General features: G+C 35.5%; 1 protein-coding gene across 1 annotated transcript; it reads right to left on the reverse strand.

The window, feature by feature from the left end:
• Positions 1–16,188: 16,188 nt before the first annotated feature.
• LOC149593861 (uncharacterized) lies at positions 16,189–18,817 on the reverse strand. Its single transcript, XM_089861694.1, has 3 exons — positions 18,435–18,817; positions 16,350–18,354; positions 16,189–16,221 (listed from the first exon to the last, which is right to left on the reverse strand). Exons 1-3 carry the CDS (start codon positions 18,815–18,817, stop codon positions 16,189–16,191), a joined length of 2,421 nt encoding a protein of 806 aa, XP_089717820.1.
• Between the last annotated feature and the right edge of the window lie 318 nt (positions 18,818–19,135).

Below are 19,135 nucleotides of genomic sequence, written 5' to 3' on the forward strand. Positions count from 1 at the left end.
ATTTAACAATTAATTTCATCATTATGTCGAGAACATCGAGGAGATTTAGTAGTCTAAACGGTCTTCCTTTAAGAGGGGTGGACTGTGTGAACGATCCGCAACTTAAATTCATATGTCAACTATCAAGCAACTTAAAAAAAGGAAATGTTATCATAGAAAATAAAACAAGGAGAAAATTAGTCAAGTACAGGAATTTGATACGTAAACTAGCTGATAAAAATATTTCGTTAAAAAGAAAGAAGTCTCTTCTGAAATTGAAACAACACGGGGGTTTTTTCCCGTTAATTTCCACGCTTCTCCCGAGCATTATCAGTGGTATTTCAACATTACTCGGACAATGAATACTCTTCAAAAATTAATTCTCGTCCCATATGATCAAATTCGATCAAATCAAGATCTAATTAACAATGAAATGACGGACCTTGACCGGGAAATGTTCGCGGTAATTCGAACAAAAGGTCTTACATCGAGAGAAAAAACTCGACGGTATCAAGAATTGCTTCAAAAGTATCAGTTTTCTAAAAAACACATTGTTCCGAAAACGGTTAGCGTTAGCAATCTACCATCAACCCCACCGAATATACAATCGTCACCTATAATTATCCATTCTAACCCTTAAACCTATACACCCCCTCCAACTCCTCCTCCTCCCCTTCAAACCCCAACATTTCAAACTAACACAGTTCAAACCTCCGCAGCTTCGACTTTTACTCCCACTAACGCGAAACCAATCGTAAAAAAATCACGAAAATATAACATCTCGGGTAAAGTGAACAGAAATACCGGTCAAGAACCGATTATAACTAGAAGCCAGACGGAGTTATTGGAAAAGAAGAAACCCCCGACTATGGTTAATAAGAAAACCAGAAAAAAAGTTGTACTATCTTCGCCTCCAATTTTAATTGATTGGGACGATGAAGATTTTTAAAAATAAAATGTTGTAAAAAAATAGAGACTTTTCATTGCTTGTTTAGTATTTAATTTTCATTTATTTATTTATTCCCATTTTTTTTCAATTTTTATTTTTACGATTATATATATATATATATATATATATATATTTTTTAATTTCAATTTTTTTTGTTACATTCCGCTGCTTTTGCCCTGATTTTCAAAATAGTCTTTAAAAATAAACGACTTGGCCCGTTCGTGTGGCAGAATGAATGTCTCCAAGTTCCTCACCTAGTGAAGAAATAAAGGAAACATGGAATAATGATGTAATTAAGCGAGAGAGAGAGAGAGAGAACATACCTTTATGATGCTATTTTCACCTCCAATTCTTCTAACGAGCCGGTCCAGGTTCGGGTGATAGGAGACGGAGACATCAACGGAAAACTTGATGAAAAAGCCAACGTGTATGGAGCGCACCAAGATCTTAAACAAATGAATAAAAACGTCGTTGTGATATTTAATTTTTAATATAAAAATGAATCAAGTTGTTAAATTCTTACCTCTAAATCCCTGAACGTGAATTCAGGGAGGTCGTCTCTCAAGGGGATTGGGCCTAAGGTGACCGTGTACCGTAAGATCGCCTTGATTTCTTCACCAACAAAAATAGGAGTCACAGTCATTTTCTATCTCAAATGTGGCTATCTCTAGAAATACTATTCGAGAATGATGGTTCTAGAAGGAAGGACCGATACTTTTATACCCACTGGAACGAATAAATTAGTATAGTATAATACATATACAATCTGAAAGAATTCAAACTCACCTAACTAGTTTCATACGTGGTCAAATAGGATATTTAAAAATACCATAAACTCATGTTTTCTACGATAAATCACGTAGGACTTATTTCCGTAAAATATCCGATATACATTAAAAACCGAAGAAATGACTATCCACTATTAATTCACCCGCAACGCTTAATCCGATACTTATAATCCTTATTGATGTATTTTAACGTTTTTATCACTAGCTAATCCCACCTCGAACTAGTACGTATGTGGGTCAAATAGGATATTTAGTTTCTATGGTAGATCATGTAGGACTTGTCTTCATAAAATATCTGATATACATTAAAAACCAAAGAAATAACTATCCATTATTAATTCACCCACAACGATTAATCCGAAAACACGTCCTCGCATGTAGTTTTGACGTTTATTAAAAGGAAAAAAGTTCGTTTCGACAATATATCCGAAATATATTATATTGAACGTGAAAATAGAATAAACTATTTCTTATACAATGTCATAAGATTTAAGCATCTTATTTCCGTCATGAATTCGAAATTGGGTCCGATTTTAAAAAAAAAAGTTTGAGAGTCCAGGAAATCGGAACTAAAATCACATAAGAGGAAAGGTTGAGGTTAGAAGCTTTCATTCTTCTTCAATTAGTCAACGCGTGAACAACGCTAAAAATGGCTCAAGAATCACTATTTTGGTAATTGGATGTTTTTCATTTTACCGAATATTCTGTTATATTTATATAGCTTTATATAGTGTTAATGATTTGCTTCCAATTACAGTCTGGATCGTACACAATGTTGTAAGATTTAAGCAGCTTATTTCCGCCCTGAATTCGAAGTTGGGTCCGATTTTTTTTAAAAAAAAAGAAAGTTTGAGATTCCAGGAAATCGAAACTAAAATCACATAAGAGGAAAGGTTGCGGTTAGAAGCTTTCATTCTTTTTCAATTAGTCAACGCGCGAACAACGCTAAAAATGGCTCAAGAATCGCTATTTTGGTAATTGGATGTTTTTCATTTTACCGAATATTCTGTTATATTTATATAGCTTTATATAGTGTTAATGATTTGCTTCCAATTACAGCCTGGATGTTTGCAACATGGACTCATCTGATCCCTCGTTACACGACAGCAAACGTGGGTTTGATCTGTCGTTTAAAGCGCCATTAGGATCGACTTATATAAAGAAAGATGGAACTCTAGTCAAAAATGTTACAATTTCAAGACAAAAGAACAATGGAAATATGTTTTTAAATATTCGTTCATTCCGATATTCAACCGAGATTAAAAGATGGTTACCAACGCAAGACGGTGTCGTACTAGCCGATACACACATCGCGAAATTTAATGATGCGAAAGATAATATCCGACTTTCAAATTCGTTTAGAGGTCCTGATCATTTGCTTTTATCACCCGCTCAGTTAATTTACCCTTTGTTGGAACACAATACTGATAGATCGTGGATAACTATTTTAAACACGGGGGTTGAACATAATGTCGTAATAACACGTCAGAAAAAAAATTCGTGTAATATTACTGGGATAATGCTAACTCCCGAAGAATGGAATTATCTAAAATATCTAATTCCGACAATACATTTTATATTTTCACCTTCTAAATTGAGGGAGGATTTTGAAGCGCAACAAACATTAGCTTATCTTCTTACGAGGGAAATAAATAAAATAGCGGAGACTTCGTGTGTTGGTTGCCAAAACTCTTACATAAACCAACTAGGGCACCTCTGCATGACCTTAGATTGGAGTGATAGAGTTTCCTCGTTCTTCGATCAAGCCGTTCAAAATTTACGGATGAATGAGGTATTAAATTATATCAACTTTTATCAAACCGTTTTAAGCCGCGTCCCCGAGAACTCTCAAGAAACTACCGATGTACTTAATAGTTCGTTAAATTTAGAAGACTTTAAAACCGAATTTTCGAATCAAAAAAATAAACACGATACAATTACTTCCCGTTTCTTCACCAGTTATGAAACTGAAATTAAATATTAAATTTCATTTTATATTTTTAATTACGTTGTGGACTTTGTTTTTGGGAATTTCCATCTGTTTAATTGCTTTTTTAGATTTAAGTTTACTATTTTCAGAAAAGAAATAATCTGTTTTGTCTGTGTATACCAATATAAATGTCTTTTTTAACCGTGATTTCTCTTCTGGAGAAATGATGGTGTGTCTGTTTTATATCAATAAACATATTTAACATTATATATATTACGACTCTTTTTATTTATCCTGATCATAAGATGATACGACTCTCATCATAATGGACGCGTTTTATATTCATTGCATATCAACCGAATCTTTGGATGTTTTCAATGACAATTTTAGTTTAAGATTTTATTACCAAAAGAAATTCATTTACAAGGGAACTATGAATGTGGGTTGAAAGAGTTGATAATGCCTTTACAATATTAATCAAAGCTGTCATTGTAGACAAAGACCGGAAAGTGTAAAAGATAAGTGTAGAAAATTAATTGTCTAAAGTCCAGATATTCAAATTTTCACTTTTGAAGACATGATTATCAAACATCAATTATTAAAAAAAAATTCTTATCTTACTTTTTTCACCAAAATTACTTCAGTAAAATATTTTAACATGAAACATGCGCAACATTTTAAAAATAGTACGTGTTTGCATTTTATTTTCTCTCAAAAAGTGACAATTAGGTTGACAATTTGGCCCTATAAAGAGAATTAAATGGACTGAAAATCGTTGAGAGCTAATAAAATGAAACCCGTTAAGAATTATAAAGTTTTCGAAGTTTTGAAAATCAACGTGCTGTATAGCTCTCAAAAGATGACGATCAATCTACATATATTTTCGACACTAATAACTAAATCACAATGAAAAGGCCTATGTTATTTTCCACTTCGAAAAATTTCCAATTTTAAAATATAAAAATTTAAACTCTTCAAGCGAAATCTTTTCAGATATCCTAGTATTTGAATATCCTAAAAGAAAATGTTAGTCGAAAGTACTAGTATCAAGCTAGAATCCCTTAAACTCTTGTAGGTGGCATTTCTCTTGGAATACTATTGAGAGAAAAATACTTGGGTAAAATGTGGTGTAAAATATTTTGGGCAAATGAAATTTTGGTGAAAAAAAGTAAGATAAGAATTTTTTTTTAAATAATTGATGTTTTATAATCATATGTCTTCAAAAGTGAAAATTTGAATATCTGTTACTTAAGACAATTAATTTTCTACACTTATCTTTTACACTTTCCGGTCTTTGTCTACAATGACAGTTTTGATTAATATCTGTTACTTCAGTCTTAATATTAATTAAAATTGTTTAGAAACCATAGGAGAGAAAAGGTCTTAGGGCGTCGCGCGTCCATCGTTAATCTAAATTAATTACCAGTCGTCGGTATTCGGGCTTAATTACCAGTCGTCGGTATTTGGGCTTAATTATCAGTCGTCGGTATTCGGGTTAATTAAAAGTCGTCGATAATCCGGCTTTAATACCAGTCGTCGTTAGTTCGGGTTAATCACCAGTCGTCGGTAATCTAGCTTAATTACCAGTCGTCGTTAATCTAGCTTAATTACCAATCGTCCGTAATCTAGCTTAATTACCAATCGTCGGTAATCTAGCTTAATTACTAGTAGTCGGTAATCTAGCTTAATTACCAATCGTCCGTAATCTAGCTTAATTACCAGTCGTCGGTAGTCCAGCTTAATTACCAGTCGTCGGTAGTCCGGCTTAATTACTTTCGTCGGTAGTCCGGCTTAATCATCAGTCGTCGGTAATCTAGCTTAATTACTAGTCGTCGGTAATCTAGCTTAATTACCAATCGTCCGTAATCTAGCTTAATTACCAATCGTCCGTAATCTAGTTTAATTACCAGTCGTCCGTAATCTAGCTTAATCACCAGTCGTCGACAATCTAGCTTAATTACCAGTCGTCGTTAATCTACCTTAATTACCAATCGTCCGTAATCTAGCTTAATTACCAATCGTCGGTAGTCTAGCTTAATTACCAGTCATCGGTAATCTAACTTAATTACCAGTCGTCGGTAATCTAACTTAATTACCAGTCGTCGATAATCTAGCTTAATTACCAGTCGTCGGTAATCTAGCTTAATTACCAGTCGTCGGTAATCTAGCTTAATTACCAGTCTTCGGTAATCTAGCTAAATTACCAGTCGTCGGTTATCTAGCTTAATTATCAGTCGTCGGTAATCTAGCTTAACTACCAGTCGTCGGTAATCTAGCTTAATTACCAGTCTTCGGTAATCTAGCTAAATTACCAGTCGTCGGTTATCTAGCTTAATTACCAGTCGTCGGTAATCTAACTTAATTACCAGTCGTCGATAATCTAGCTTAATTACCAGTCATCGGTAATCTAACTTAATTACCAGTCGTCGGTAATCTAACTTAATTACCAGTCGTCGATAATCTAGCTTAATTACCAGTCGTCGGTAATCTAGCTTAATTACCTGTCGTCGGTAATCTAGCTTAATTACCAGTCGTCGGTAATCTAGCTTAATTACCAGTCTTCGGTAATCTAGCTAAATTACCAGTCGTCGGTTATCTAGCTTAATTATCAGTCGTCGGTAATCTAGCTTAACTACCAGTCGTCGGTAATCTAGCTTAATTACCAGTCGTCGGTAATCTAGCTTAATTACCAGTCGTCGGTAATCTAGCTTAATTACCAGTCGTCGGTAATCTAGGTTAGATACCAGTCGTCGGTAATCCGGCTTAGTTACCAGTCGTCGGTAATCCGGCTTAATTACCATTCGTCGGTAGTCCGGCTTAACTACCAGTCGTCGGTAGTCTGGCTTAATTACCAGTCGTCGGTAAGCCGGCTTAATCATCAGTCGTCGGTAATCTAGCTTAATTACTAAACGTCGGTAATCTAGCTTAATTACCAATCGTCCGTAATCTAGCTTAATTACAAATCGTCCGTAATCTAGCTTAATTACCAATCGTCCGTGATCTAGTTTAATTACCAGTCGTCGGTAATCTAGCTTAATTACCAGTCGTCCGTAATCTAGCTTAATCACCAGTCGTCGACAATCTAGCTTAATTACCAGTCGTCGGCAATCAAGCTTAATTACCAGTCGTCGGTAATCTAGCTTAATTACCAGTCGTCGGTAATCTAGCTGAATCACCAGTCGTCGGTAATCTAGCTGAATCACCAGTCGTCGGTAATCTAGCTGAATCGCCAGTCGTCGGTAATCTAGCTAATCGCCAGTCGTCGGTAATCTAGCTGAATCGCCAGTCGTCGGTAATCTAGCTGAATCACCAGTCGTCGGTAATCTAGCTGAATCACGAGTCGTCGGTAATCTAGCTTAATTACCAGCCTTCCTTAATCTAGCTTAATTACCAGCCGTCGGTAATCTAGTTTAATTAACTTTATTTGCTAATCTAGTTTAATTAACTTTAATTGCTAATCTAGTTTAATTAACTTTAATTGGTAATATATTTCAATTACCTTCAATTGGTCATTTAGTTTATTTACCTCTAATTGGTAATCTAATTTAATTACCTCTAATTGGCAATATAATTTAATTACCTCTAATTGGTAATATAATTTATTTACCTCTAATTGGTAATATAATTTAATTACATCTAATTGGTTATATAATTTAATTACCTCTAATTGGTAATATAATTTAATTACCTCTAATTGGTAATATAATTTAATTACCTCTAATTGGTAATCTAGTTTAATTATCTTTAACTGATAATCTCGTTTATATATTCTTAATAGGTAATCAAGTTTACTTATCTTTTATTAGTAATACAGTTTAATTAGCTTTAATCTGTACTTCGCAACTAAATTAGTTGGATAGGCAATATTTAAAATGTACTTTAGCTAGCTATTTGCTCTAAGAATTTGATAATATACGCGGTAAAACGACGAAAATCGAAGAAAGGCTTTCTAAACTACATGACTCAAAGTCGTAAGTTCCACAGCTTCAGGGTGAACCACGTAAGTCAGAGCATGTAATTAAAACTATGAAAAACAATACTTATAGCGATTTCCACTGACTGCTCCAAAGAGTGCTCTCAGGGATAGGATGACGTAACTGCCCTCATCAAGTTTTGGAGAGAATAGTTTCGTCAGTGGAACACGATCGAGAGGTCCGAGCGCGCTCTGAATAATCAAAATTGGCGCCGTGCGGAGATGAAATTGTAATAAAGTGTGTATATCTTGACGCAAATGGGCTGAAACCAATTAATAGACTTAACATTTCAATTAATTTACAAAAAATTTATTTTGAGTAATGATTGACAACGTCTCTGATATAATTATTGGTTTTAGGATGAGGAGTAATATCTTTAAAGTAATGATAAAACCTCGTATTCTTCATCTTCAGAACTTTCAGAAGATTCCAGAAACAAATAAGCATAAGCGAGAGTCTGTCTTCTATGAGATACCGCGTTGTCCGCCATTTTAATTTTATTACGTCATACTCTAGCACCGTCGCTCCGTCGAATTTTTCAGAGCACGAAAGAGCAATTCTCGGTCAGCTTTTGGGGTCAGTGGAAAACGCGATTCTGGGCGAGTGTTGCACTCGGGTTCCCAGTGGCGGACGAAAACGCGCCGAGAGTGCACTTAGAGTGCTCTAGTGCAGTCAGTGAAAATCGCGATTAAACTTAATTTTTCATAATTAAAAATATAGGCGCCAATTATGATAATGGGGTTTTCATTTAAGACTGTTTTTAAATCTATCAAATGTATAGTTATTTTTGTAAGGGTATAGACAAAATGGATAAGTTTGGAAAATTTCCCATGTTATTTCTATGGAGATTTTCCAGTTTTTCGTCAAAATCTGTGATTCATTTTATGGAAATGAAAACCACCCTTAGCAACTTTATTTTTAATTAAATTAACTATTTGATGGATCTCTTTGAAATTTTAACCACAAAATTAGGGTCCGAATTTTAGTTCACTGTCAGCCCCATTCCGAAATATGTTATGGCCAATCAAAAAACCTTCCTTATACATTAGAGGCAGTATGAAGTCTTATCTAAGAGAGCTACCGCTCTCATAGAATGAAAATGTCCCGGATGACTGTACCCATTTTCACTTAGTTTCATCTGAAAAAGTTATTGAAAATTCCTCAACACACGTCATGGACTGGGAAAAATTTGGGAAAGGTAAACGGTCCGCGGGGGATTATGAATTATACAAACTTTTAGAGGAATGGCTTCACAATCTCGGCTACAGTAATTCCGATGGACGATTCAATTTTAGACTTTTTGAAAGTAAAAGATTTACTACAGATTCGAATTCTAAAGAGATTAAAACTATAATGAAAATGTACGCTGAAATTGAAGTATCAAATGGGGTTTTGGTTAAATTTAGTCCTGAATTGGCTAAATTATTACGGTTTAAGAGTAAAGAGGATAATGAGGGTTGGGTCGTGTTTCGGGGGATAGTTAGGTCTGATGAATTACCGCATGTTGAGGACGTGGAACCGGGGGTAATTATAAACTCCGAAACGTCATTAATTTGCGAAACGCAGAAAATTTCCCACATAGACGAATCTCTCGAACTCAATATCACACCCGGCTACTATGTTAGTATAGAAGAGATTTATAACTCCATGATCCAGGTAATACTCCGTTCCATTTATACCATAAATTGCTTTCCCCCACTCTATTCGGGAAAGTAGGGCTTTCATACAACCGGGCTGCCAGGCCTTTAGTGCGGTTTCTGATAGGAAACCGATCTTCATGATTATAAGCACTAAGCGCATTTAGACTTGGCTTTTAAAGTTTCGAAGACGTTTATCTAGCCAAAGCATAGCCCACTAGATCCGCGTTCGCGGATGCTGCGCCTATGCTCGCGCATGCGCGTGATCGAGTGGGCTATGTCTACTGCTACGAGTCATAACCGGCTTCAGAAGAGGAAGTCAAGGCATAGCCGATATCCGAAACGCGGTGCACATTACCGGGCTGCCGGACGAACAAAATGTAAAATCCACAAAATAGTGAAAGCTTGACTAGTCCATTTAGATATTTTTATTTGGTCTTTGTCGACTATTACGGTTTTCCTACCCTTATTAATGGAACGGTGTATTCCCCGTGAATTTAGAAATAAAGTAACAATATCTAAATCGTATGATGGGAAAACACGGATAGCTACTAGCAAACCCGTCTCTATAAAATTCCCCGAATCACACCCTAATTTGGCGTACATTTTAAGTTTCAGTTCGGATCAAATTAACGTGAAACTCGAAGGTCTAATTCGATCAAAGCAGGTACACGATGTACGATCCGGTATTCAAAATTTCCTAATTTACTCATCTCTAGTCGAAGAAAGCTTATACGCGTCAACAATGGCTCCTATTTTACGAACCGTCCCCGTCCGCGAAATCTCGAAAGAAAGGAGGTTTTAGTGAAAAGTTACGATTTCCCCGATTATTATCCCTTAAAATGTAATTCTTTCGAAGCTATAGAAATCAATATTAGAACTAGTTACGGTGACTTTCTAAAATATCTTAAAAGGCAAAACCATTCTCAAACTCCACATAAGAAAAAACCTTCCTCTTGAATATAAAAACGCTTGTCTTTCCATAAACTTCTTTAATTCATGAATGACTCATAGTGTGTTCGGTACATAAAAATCGTAATAGATTCTAGCGACAATCCTTATATAATATGCTTTTCACGATACCATAATAATAACAACCAGACTGGAGGGGATTTGCCATATTTTAGTTCCGTACCGTATTATCAACACGGTGGTTCGTTCGGTTCGGTTTTTCGATCACTATTTTCATTTTTAAAACCCATATACAAACCTATTGGTCGAATTTTAAAAAATGAGGCGCTACGTGCTACTTCGAATGTGTTAGGGGATTTGGCTGAGGGCGCTAACTTCAAAGAAGCCGCTGTTAAACGATGGAAAGAATCAGGGATGAATGTTATAAATAATCTTCAATCCAGGAAGGGCGTATATAAAAGAAAAAAAACGTCGTAGCACCACATCTAATCCTAAGAGAAAAAGAACCAGACGTCTTCCAGACTACTTCGATTAAAAAACAAAAATGGCCAATAATACCACGTTACTAATGAGCTCGCTCGATTTTTTTTCCGAACCGGCTATAAATAATTGTTTGGACGCGAGTGAATGCGTTTTAATAAAACCATTGAGTAATTCATTTACCGCCGGAGTTCCGTTAGAATTCTTCGTTCATGGTTCAGCCGATCATTATCTAAAATTAGACGATACTTTATTATCAGTAAACTTTAAGGTAGTTAAAGCCGACGGCGATAACCTTCCTAACGATGCTAAAGTGGTTACTGTTAACAATTGTCTATCCGCTTTATTTTCTAATTTAGATGTAGCCTTGAATGAGGTCAGTTTGAGTTGCGGTCTACCGACGTATAGTTATAAAGGGTATATAACAGATCATCTCAATTTCAATAGAGAAACCAAACGAACTCAAATGTCGACTAGATTATATACGCATGAAAATGAAGGTTTAGATATTGACAACCTTTTTAACTCTACCACCTCAAACGGTTTAAAAACGAGAATGCAAACTATATCCTAGTCGAAAATTTTAACTGTCTTCGGTCCAATTTACCATGAACTGTTCAATATGAATAAAGCCCTATTAAATGGGGTTTCGCTTCGATTAAAATTTAATTGAAACCCTGATGAGTTTGTTCGAGGGGCTAGCCACTTACGAAATATGGTGTACAAGCCTTAAGAAATATATTTCAATATTTCAAGAAATATCGTAATATTGAGAAATATCGGAAATATAGGGAAATATCTGAAATAATAAGAAATATCGGAAATATTGGGAAATAATGAGAAATATCGGAAATATAGGGAAATAATGAGAAATATCAGAAATATAGGGAAATAATGAGAAATATCGGAAATATTGGGAAATAATGAGAAATATCGGAAATAATGGGATATAATGAAAAATATCTAAAATCTGTGGAAGTATCAGAAATATTGAGCATAAATCTATAGAAATATCATCGGAAATTCGGGGAAATATGGCGAAATCTTGGTAAAGCAGAGATTGTATTTTCCTCAGCATTTTCTGAGGGAGGCGAGCTCGAGCGGTCCGTGACATTTAGGCGCCGCCACTTAGGCGCTGGTTATTTAGGCGCCGCCATTTAGCCGCCAAGACAATTAGGTGCCGTGACATTTAGGGCGCCGCGACATTTAGGCGCCGCGACATTTAGGCACCGTGACATTTAGACTCCGCGACATTTAGGCGTCGAGACATTTGCGTGCCAATAATTTTTCCATTATTTCTTCTAAAAATCCGTAATGACCTCTCAATTTGGCAACCCGTGTATTGTCCCTGTGCGTCACTGCATGACTATGTTCGCAATCTCCATTAAAGGACACGAAAACTTACTTGTTTTTACAAAACAATCCTAAAATAATAAAAAAACAAACATAACCTAACCTAACCTAAGTTGGGAAGTCAATGAAAATAAACAACAATATTTTGGAAAAGGCATATTCCTTTGGAAAGTCAACGAACATGAACAACCATGTTTTGGAAAAGGTATATTATTTTAGGAAGTCAAAGAACATAAACAACAATAATTTGGAAAAGGGATTTTATTTTGGTAAGTCAATGAAGATAAACAACAATATTTGGAAAAGGCATATTATTTTGCGAAATCAATGAAGATAAACAACAATATTTTGGAAAAGGCATATTATTCTGGGAAGTCAAAGAAGATAAACAATAATTTGGAAAAGGCATATTATTTTGGGAAGTCAATGAAGATAAACAACAGTATTTTGGAAAAGGCATATTATTTTGGGAAGTCAATGAAGATCAACAACAACATGGTTGAACTCTGATGTCAGTTGAATAAAAAGAATATAAGTCTAAAAGTACTTGTCATGTTCCTTTATTAGATATCTCAAATTTTTCGAGAAAATTTTACGGCAATGTCGCGGCGCCTAATTGTCTCGGCGCCTATATGTCTCGGTGCCAAAAAGTCGCGAAGCCTAAATGTCTCGGTGCCAAATTATCGCGGAGCCTAAATGTCGCGGTGCCAAATTGTCGCGGAGCCTAAATGTCGCGGTGCCTAACTGTCCTGGCGCCTAAGTGGCGGTGCCTAATGACCGGCGCCTAAATGTCGGCGCCCAAATGTCCCGTCCGAGCTCGAGGGGGCCGTCATTACTCATGAGAGCGTACGAGATTTGAAATCTTTCTCGTTTTTTATGATTTCAAAGATTTAAGAATGATTTGACTGATTTGCTGATTGGAGCCGATTTGAATGATTTGGGAGTGATTTTCACGATTTTACGCTGATTTCGATTCGATTTATGTGATTTGAAGGATTTGGAAATGATTTGAAAGATTTGTACGATTTGAATAACTGGTGACTTAACGAGGATTTGAAAGATTTGTGCGATTTGAATGACTGGTGACTTAACGAGGATTTGAATGATTTGTTGAGGATTTGAATGATTTGGTGCGATTTGCATGATTTGGTAGTGATTTGGCGCGATTTGAATGATTTGGTGCGATTTGAATGATTTGGTAGTGATTTGAATGATTTGGTGCGATTTGAATGATTTGGTAGTGATTTGAATGATGTGGTAGTGATTTGAATGATTTGGTAGTGATTTTGATGATTTGGTAGTGATTTGAATGATTTGCTAGTGATTCGAATGATTTGGTAGTGATTCGAGTGATTTGACGTTGATTTCATAGTGATTTTAATGATTTGATGATTTCTTGATTTGACTGCTTTGTATAGTGATTTCACTGATTTACGATTGATTTCACTGAGCTACTCTAAAAGGTTTGTTAGTTCGTGATTCAGAAAATGCCCTGGTTATGCCTAAGGGGGTCTCGATCCGTCTTCGGTTTGAGAAAGGTTTTGGGCGGCCTTGAAGCGTCGTCTGCTTTATGTAACGTGTGACGTCACAAATTGAGATATTATCCAAAGTTGCAGCGGGAATCTTTTACATTTGAAATTCAGATTGTTTTTAATTAGTTTTCTTAAATACTGATATATGTTTTGATTTAATATGGAAGCATAATAAACAAAAAATACCATAAAATTATAAGATATGTCACATAAGTATGACACTTCCTACACTTCGTAATGCTAGAGAATTACTGAGAGCTAGTTCGAGAACGATGCAAGAACTGACTACACTCGGTTCTACAGTTCATTTTACTAAGCCTTTGACAGAGCTTCACCAGGCGTCACTTTACGAGAATATATGACGTTTCACCTACATTACTTCGTGACAAACTCAATTACCAGTGACAAACTTAAGGAACATATCTTATGAACTTATGAAACAAATAAAATCATTAAACAATGGAACTAAAAAAATATTTTGAACTGAATTGATATTAATACTGAAAATTTTATAATCAGAGAATCAGGTATCTTTGAATTCAAAAGTCGTCTTTTAAAAACGATTCCAACTTCATTTAACCGTATAGGTTGTAGATTATTGTTATGATGATGGTTGAGAGAATTAGAAATATCAAAAATGCTATTAAATAATAGAATTAATCAGAAATATTAGAAATACGAAGGAATATTAGAAATACGAAGGAATATTAGAAATACTGAGAAATATTAGAAATACGAAGGAATAATAGAAATACTGAGAAATATTAGAAATACGAAGGAATAATAGAAATACTGAGAAATATTTGAAATACGAAGGAATAATAGAAATACTGAGAAATATTTGAAATACGAAGGAATATTAGAAATACTAAAAATATTTGAAATACGAAGGAATAATGGAAATATTGGAAATTTAAAGGAAATATCGTGAAAATATTGGAAATTTTAGGAGAAATATCGGGAAATAAAGAAATACGAAAATAATATAAATAAATCGGAAATAAATCGGAAATATTTGGAAATAAGAAATCTGGTGTACATTTTTTGGGGAAGTGAGTAGCCCCTCGGCGAGACCCAACGGTTTTAGCTCGCCACGTCGCGTTACCTGCGTGACAGCTTACTTTGTCTTAAGTTACTAGTGTATGTTTGGGAAATTCTCAAATGATATTTTAAAATTCTGAAAATACCACAGTATTATTGGTTTGTGGTTATGCCTCCTAAAAGTGAGTACCGAATTTAATTTATAGTATTTTTGAGTATAAGTTTTTAAAAGCAAGTCTTAAGATTACCATTAGGTACAAAAAATAAGATAAGCCTTGGTGATGCTTTCGACACATTTAGGGAAGAGCGGTTGAAGCTCAAAGTTAGTAATGAACAATTCGCGAATTTGTTGTTAAAAAAATGGACGACTGGTTCCATCACGAGCAATGTTGCACCACAAAATGATACTACAAAAATTGATATTCAAACAGAAAAATTGTTAAAGGTGGGTTCTTTCACTAGAGGAACCAATACTGAATTTAGTTGTTTAAACCCAAAAACGTATCAGCGTACAAAAAAAAACCGACTAGTGTGTTTGCACTATAAATTGAGAGTTAAATTATATGTATACTATATATATTAAATATACCTGGAGAACAAAAGCAAAAGGGTTTTTTGTCCTCGAGGTATCCCAGCCTTCGCTTGTAAATGGTATGAATCCTCTATGTGTGTAAACTACCTATATATCAAAGATTATAAAAATAATAATAATGTTTATTTTTTAGTAAAAAAATAAATTCTACTGTAGGCAAAAAGATAAAGTACAAGTCCCATTATCGCACTGGTTGCCAAAAAAGACATACAAAAATTAAATTAGAATAAATTAAATTAAAACAAAAAGAACAATTTTTAAACATCATATCGCTTTTGTTTGAGATAACTATTAAAGTCATTTTTAAAAGTATAAATTGACAAAGAACATCTAATGTTAAAAGGAAGCGCATTCTATTGTCTAATAACACGATTAAAAAATGAGTGTAAAAAAGCATCACATCTACATTTAGAAATATAAAAAGTTAAGCATTCATGCCACTCGTTAATACTAATATAGTCTAAAAGGGGAAAATAATAGCATCCGTTAATGATTCTAAACAAAAAAATTAAACCAGCTTTTTGACTTAACAAATACATTGGCAAAAAATTCAATTGTTTCAAACGAGTACTATAATCCAATCTTACACGATTGCGATTCATGGGAAAATTTATATAAGGTTGACCAAGGTAAAAGGATGTAAAATAACGCAAAACCCTCTCGATAGAATCTATATCTTTCTTTAAATAAGGTGACCAGACCTCTACACCATATTGTAGCAATGGAATAACCAGAGCATTAAAAGATATAAGCGACGCTTTCGAACGTCCAAACGTTCTACGAATCAAACCAGCTATGCGACGGGCCTTAGCGGTTATATAAATAACATGGTTAGACCACTTAAGGTCACTTGAGAATATTATACCAAGCAATTTACACTTGAAAACACGAGGCAAAGAAAAATCATTAATCTTATAATCATAATTTAGTACATTGCGACGCCTCGTAAAAATTATGAAAGAACACTTTAATATTTAAATTAAGCAAATTAAGCAAACCCCATTCAAAGATTGCGTCAATGTCACTCTGAAGAGTTACGGAATGCTGCAGTGTCCTAATAGCACGAGATAAAAAGGAACCATCTGCATATTGCCAGAGAGTGCTTTGTGCAGATATGCTCATCGGAAGATCATGAGCGTATAAGTTGAAAAGTAGTGGTCTCAAAATAGAGCCCTGAGGTACCCCAGAAGTAACAGGAAGAAAACTCGAGGATTGACCCTGATAGACAACCCTCTGCATTCTATCCCTCAAGAAATCCAAGACCCAGAGCAAGGAATTACCACCGATACCTAGAGCCTGTAACTTAGAGACGAGACGATCATGGGGTACAGAGTCAAAGGCGTTCTTCCAATCAAAAATTACTACGTGTACGTCAGGAGGATTAATGGTGTCAAGGGTGAGAGCCCAAGAGTGGAAAGCTTGTACAAGCTGAGTTGTACAGCTAAATCCTTTACGGAAACCAAACTGACGCTCGGGAAGAACATTATTTTTTGAGCAAAACACGAGGAGATTCTCACAAATAATAGATTCCATTACTTTACAAAAGACGGAAGAAAGTGATATTGGTCGATAAGATTTCGGCTCTGAACGACTCAAAGAACCACCTTTATAAAGGGGTACTACATTGACCTTCTTCCAGGCATCAGGTAGTTTACCTAATCTATAAGAGTAGTTAAAAAATTCTGACAAGGGTTTAGATATGCTCGTAGCGCACAGTTTAATCATTTTAGTAGAAACCCCATCGGGCCCAGACGAAGAACTGGACTTTAAGCGTGCTATAGCAGCAGCAACGGAACCGGGAGTAAAAACGAGATCTGGGTCCCTAGTCGGATTATGCAATGAAGCAACATTAAGAGGGATTGAGTCAGACTTATTGAAGCAAGATAGAAAAAAAGAGTTAAACATTGTCGCAATCGAAGACGCGTCAGTGACAGGGGTATTATCAATATTTATAAAGTTCGGTATAGGTATTCTAGTTTTGCGAGCGACAAACTTCCAAAACTTATCCGGTTTGTCCTTAATCTTAGAGGACAAGTCATTCACGTAATCATTAAATTTAGAGCGAGTTTTAGCTTTTATCAAATTACAGGACCGTCTGTATTTAGCTCTGTTAGCCTCAGTTGGCTTAGACTTAAAAAGTTTGTATAAAGTTCTTTTGACATTAGCAAGGTGAACAATATCACCAGAAATCCATGGCTGCCGAAATCTCTTTGAGTATACCGTCCTTGAAGGAACACTGTCCTTAAAACAAGACCAAAACAATTGTAACCAAAAGTCCCATGTTTGATTAATGTCCTCGCTAAACGCTAAATGCCACGGAGCATGCTCTATCAGGCCATTCAAGCCCTTCACATCAGCGCGTCTCAACTGTAGAACTTCCGTAGAAGAGCTTCTTGGCGTTGCACGTTCACTAGCGATTAGACCAGTCACCTCATCATGATCGCAACCAGTAAGATTATCGATTGTTTGAACTTTCTTAATGAAGCGACGTTCATTAATATAAACCAAGTTAAGAGTATTGCCAAGTCTAGTACTATCAGAGATAACTTGCGATAGACCGAGATTGGATACGCATTCATAAAAGTCCAACGAGGAACGACTATCAAGGACAGGTCTATTAACACCAAGGCATGCCATGTTGAAGTCACCGAACAAGACAAAGATATCATGACTGTTAATAATATCTGTTATCTCACTGAGTAGAGAACATAAACTCAATATGTAGTCTTGGGTAACCGGAGGGGGGACATAAACGCAACCAAAGAGAATTGATCTTGAGTCGCATTTAGCGGACGAAAAAACGACTTCAAGACGTTTGCCAGAGGCAGTCTTATATAGTTCATTATCAATGACAGTCTCGACAGGCGAGAGATTTTGGCAAATAGCCAAAAGAACTACACCACCCCTAGTTTCACGATCATTACGAAACACTACATATTCTTCAGTAAAGAACTCAGTACTGGAAATATCCGCGCTAAGCCATGTCTCAGTAAGTCCAATAACATCGGGTAAGTTCCGTTCCACAAAAACTGATAAGTCGAGAAATTTATTTTTTAAACTTCTTACATTCGCCACATGAAAAGAGATCAGCGATCTTGATCTCTTTGTACTTCTGTCAGCGTTAATATTCAGAGACCTCTTATCTTTATCGCCAGAGGTAAATTCAGTGAAAAAAGAGTCATTCAAACTAGGTAAACCACAATTTAAACACACGAAGCCAGAGTCCTCAAGATGAAGAGATTTTTTAAAACATTCGAATAAACACACTTGACGTGAAAGTCGAGATCACACACACTGCAGCGAAAACGTTTCTGAGGCTTACGAAAAGACTTGAGGCAGACTTTACAACGACTCTTAAGAGTAGGTCCCGGATTCACCTCAATATCGCCCGATAAAATCAGAATAATGGAGACAAAAGTTAACTTACTGCACTGGCTGCATAGAGGCTTAATAGTCAAAGGTTTACTCTTAACAAATTGATGGCCATTGAAAGTAACGACATCAAAACAATGCGACGAAGCCGAAATGCGAAACGCAGGAATAGCTCGTTCACACGCAAGAGAATTAACTGAGCCTTTGAGGCAAAAGAACGGTAAAATAAACATTAACGCAATACACACTCCGAAGAGACCGGTACCGCATTTCGTCATATTGATAAGATAAGTTAGATAACGATAATCATAGAGAGAGAAAAATGTTACGACTGCACTCAACAAAAACCCGAAAAAAACTGGAAAACCCGAAAAAAACTGCTTAAAAAACTTATTGTTTGAAGTTCTATTGTGATTTTGGAGAAAATTCGTGGTTTAGAGGTTTTCATACGACACATGGGACATGGTCAATTTTGAAAATTTGGTCACAACGTTCTTTTTACCTCAAGGGGATAGAATAGATTTTTTCCGCAATTTAAACTAAATTTATCAATATGGTCGCGGGAAGATTTCCGTTGTATTCCGAATGGCCCGCGG

This window comes from Phalangium opilio, unplaced genomic scaffold (genome assembly GCF_054372755.1).
Source record: "Phalangium opilio isolate 3A_F unplaced genomic scaffold, DU_Popi_V2 ptg000487l_1, whole genome shotgun sequence".
In the NCBI taxonomy this organism is placed as follows: Eukaryota; Metazoa; Arthropoda; class Arachnida; order Opiliones; family Phalangiidae; genus Phalangium; species Phalangium opilio.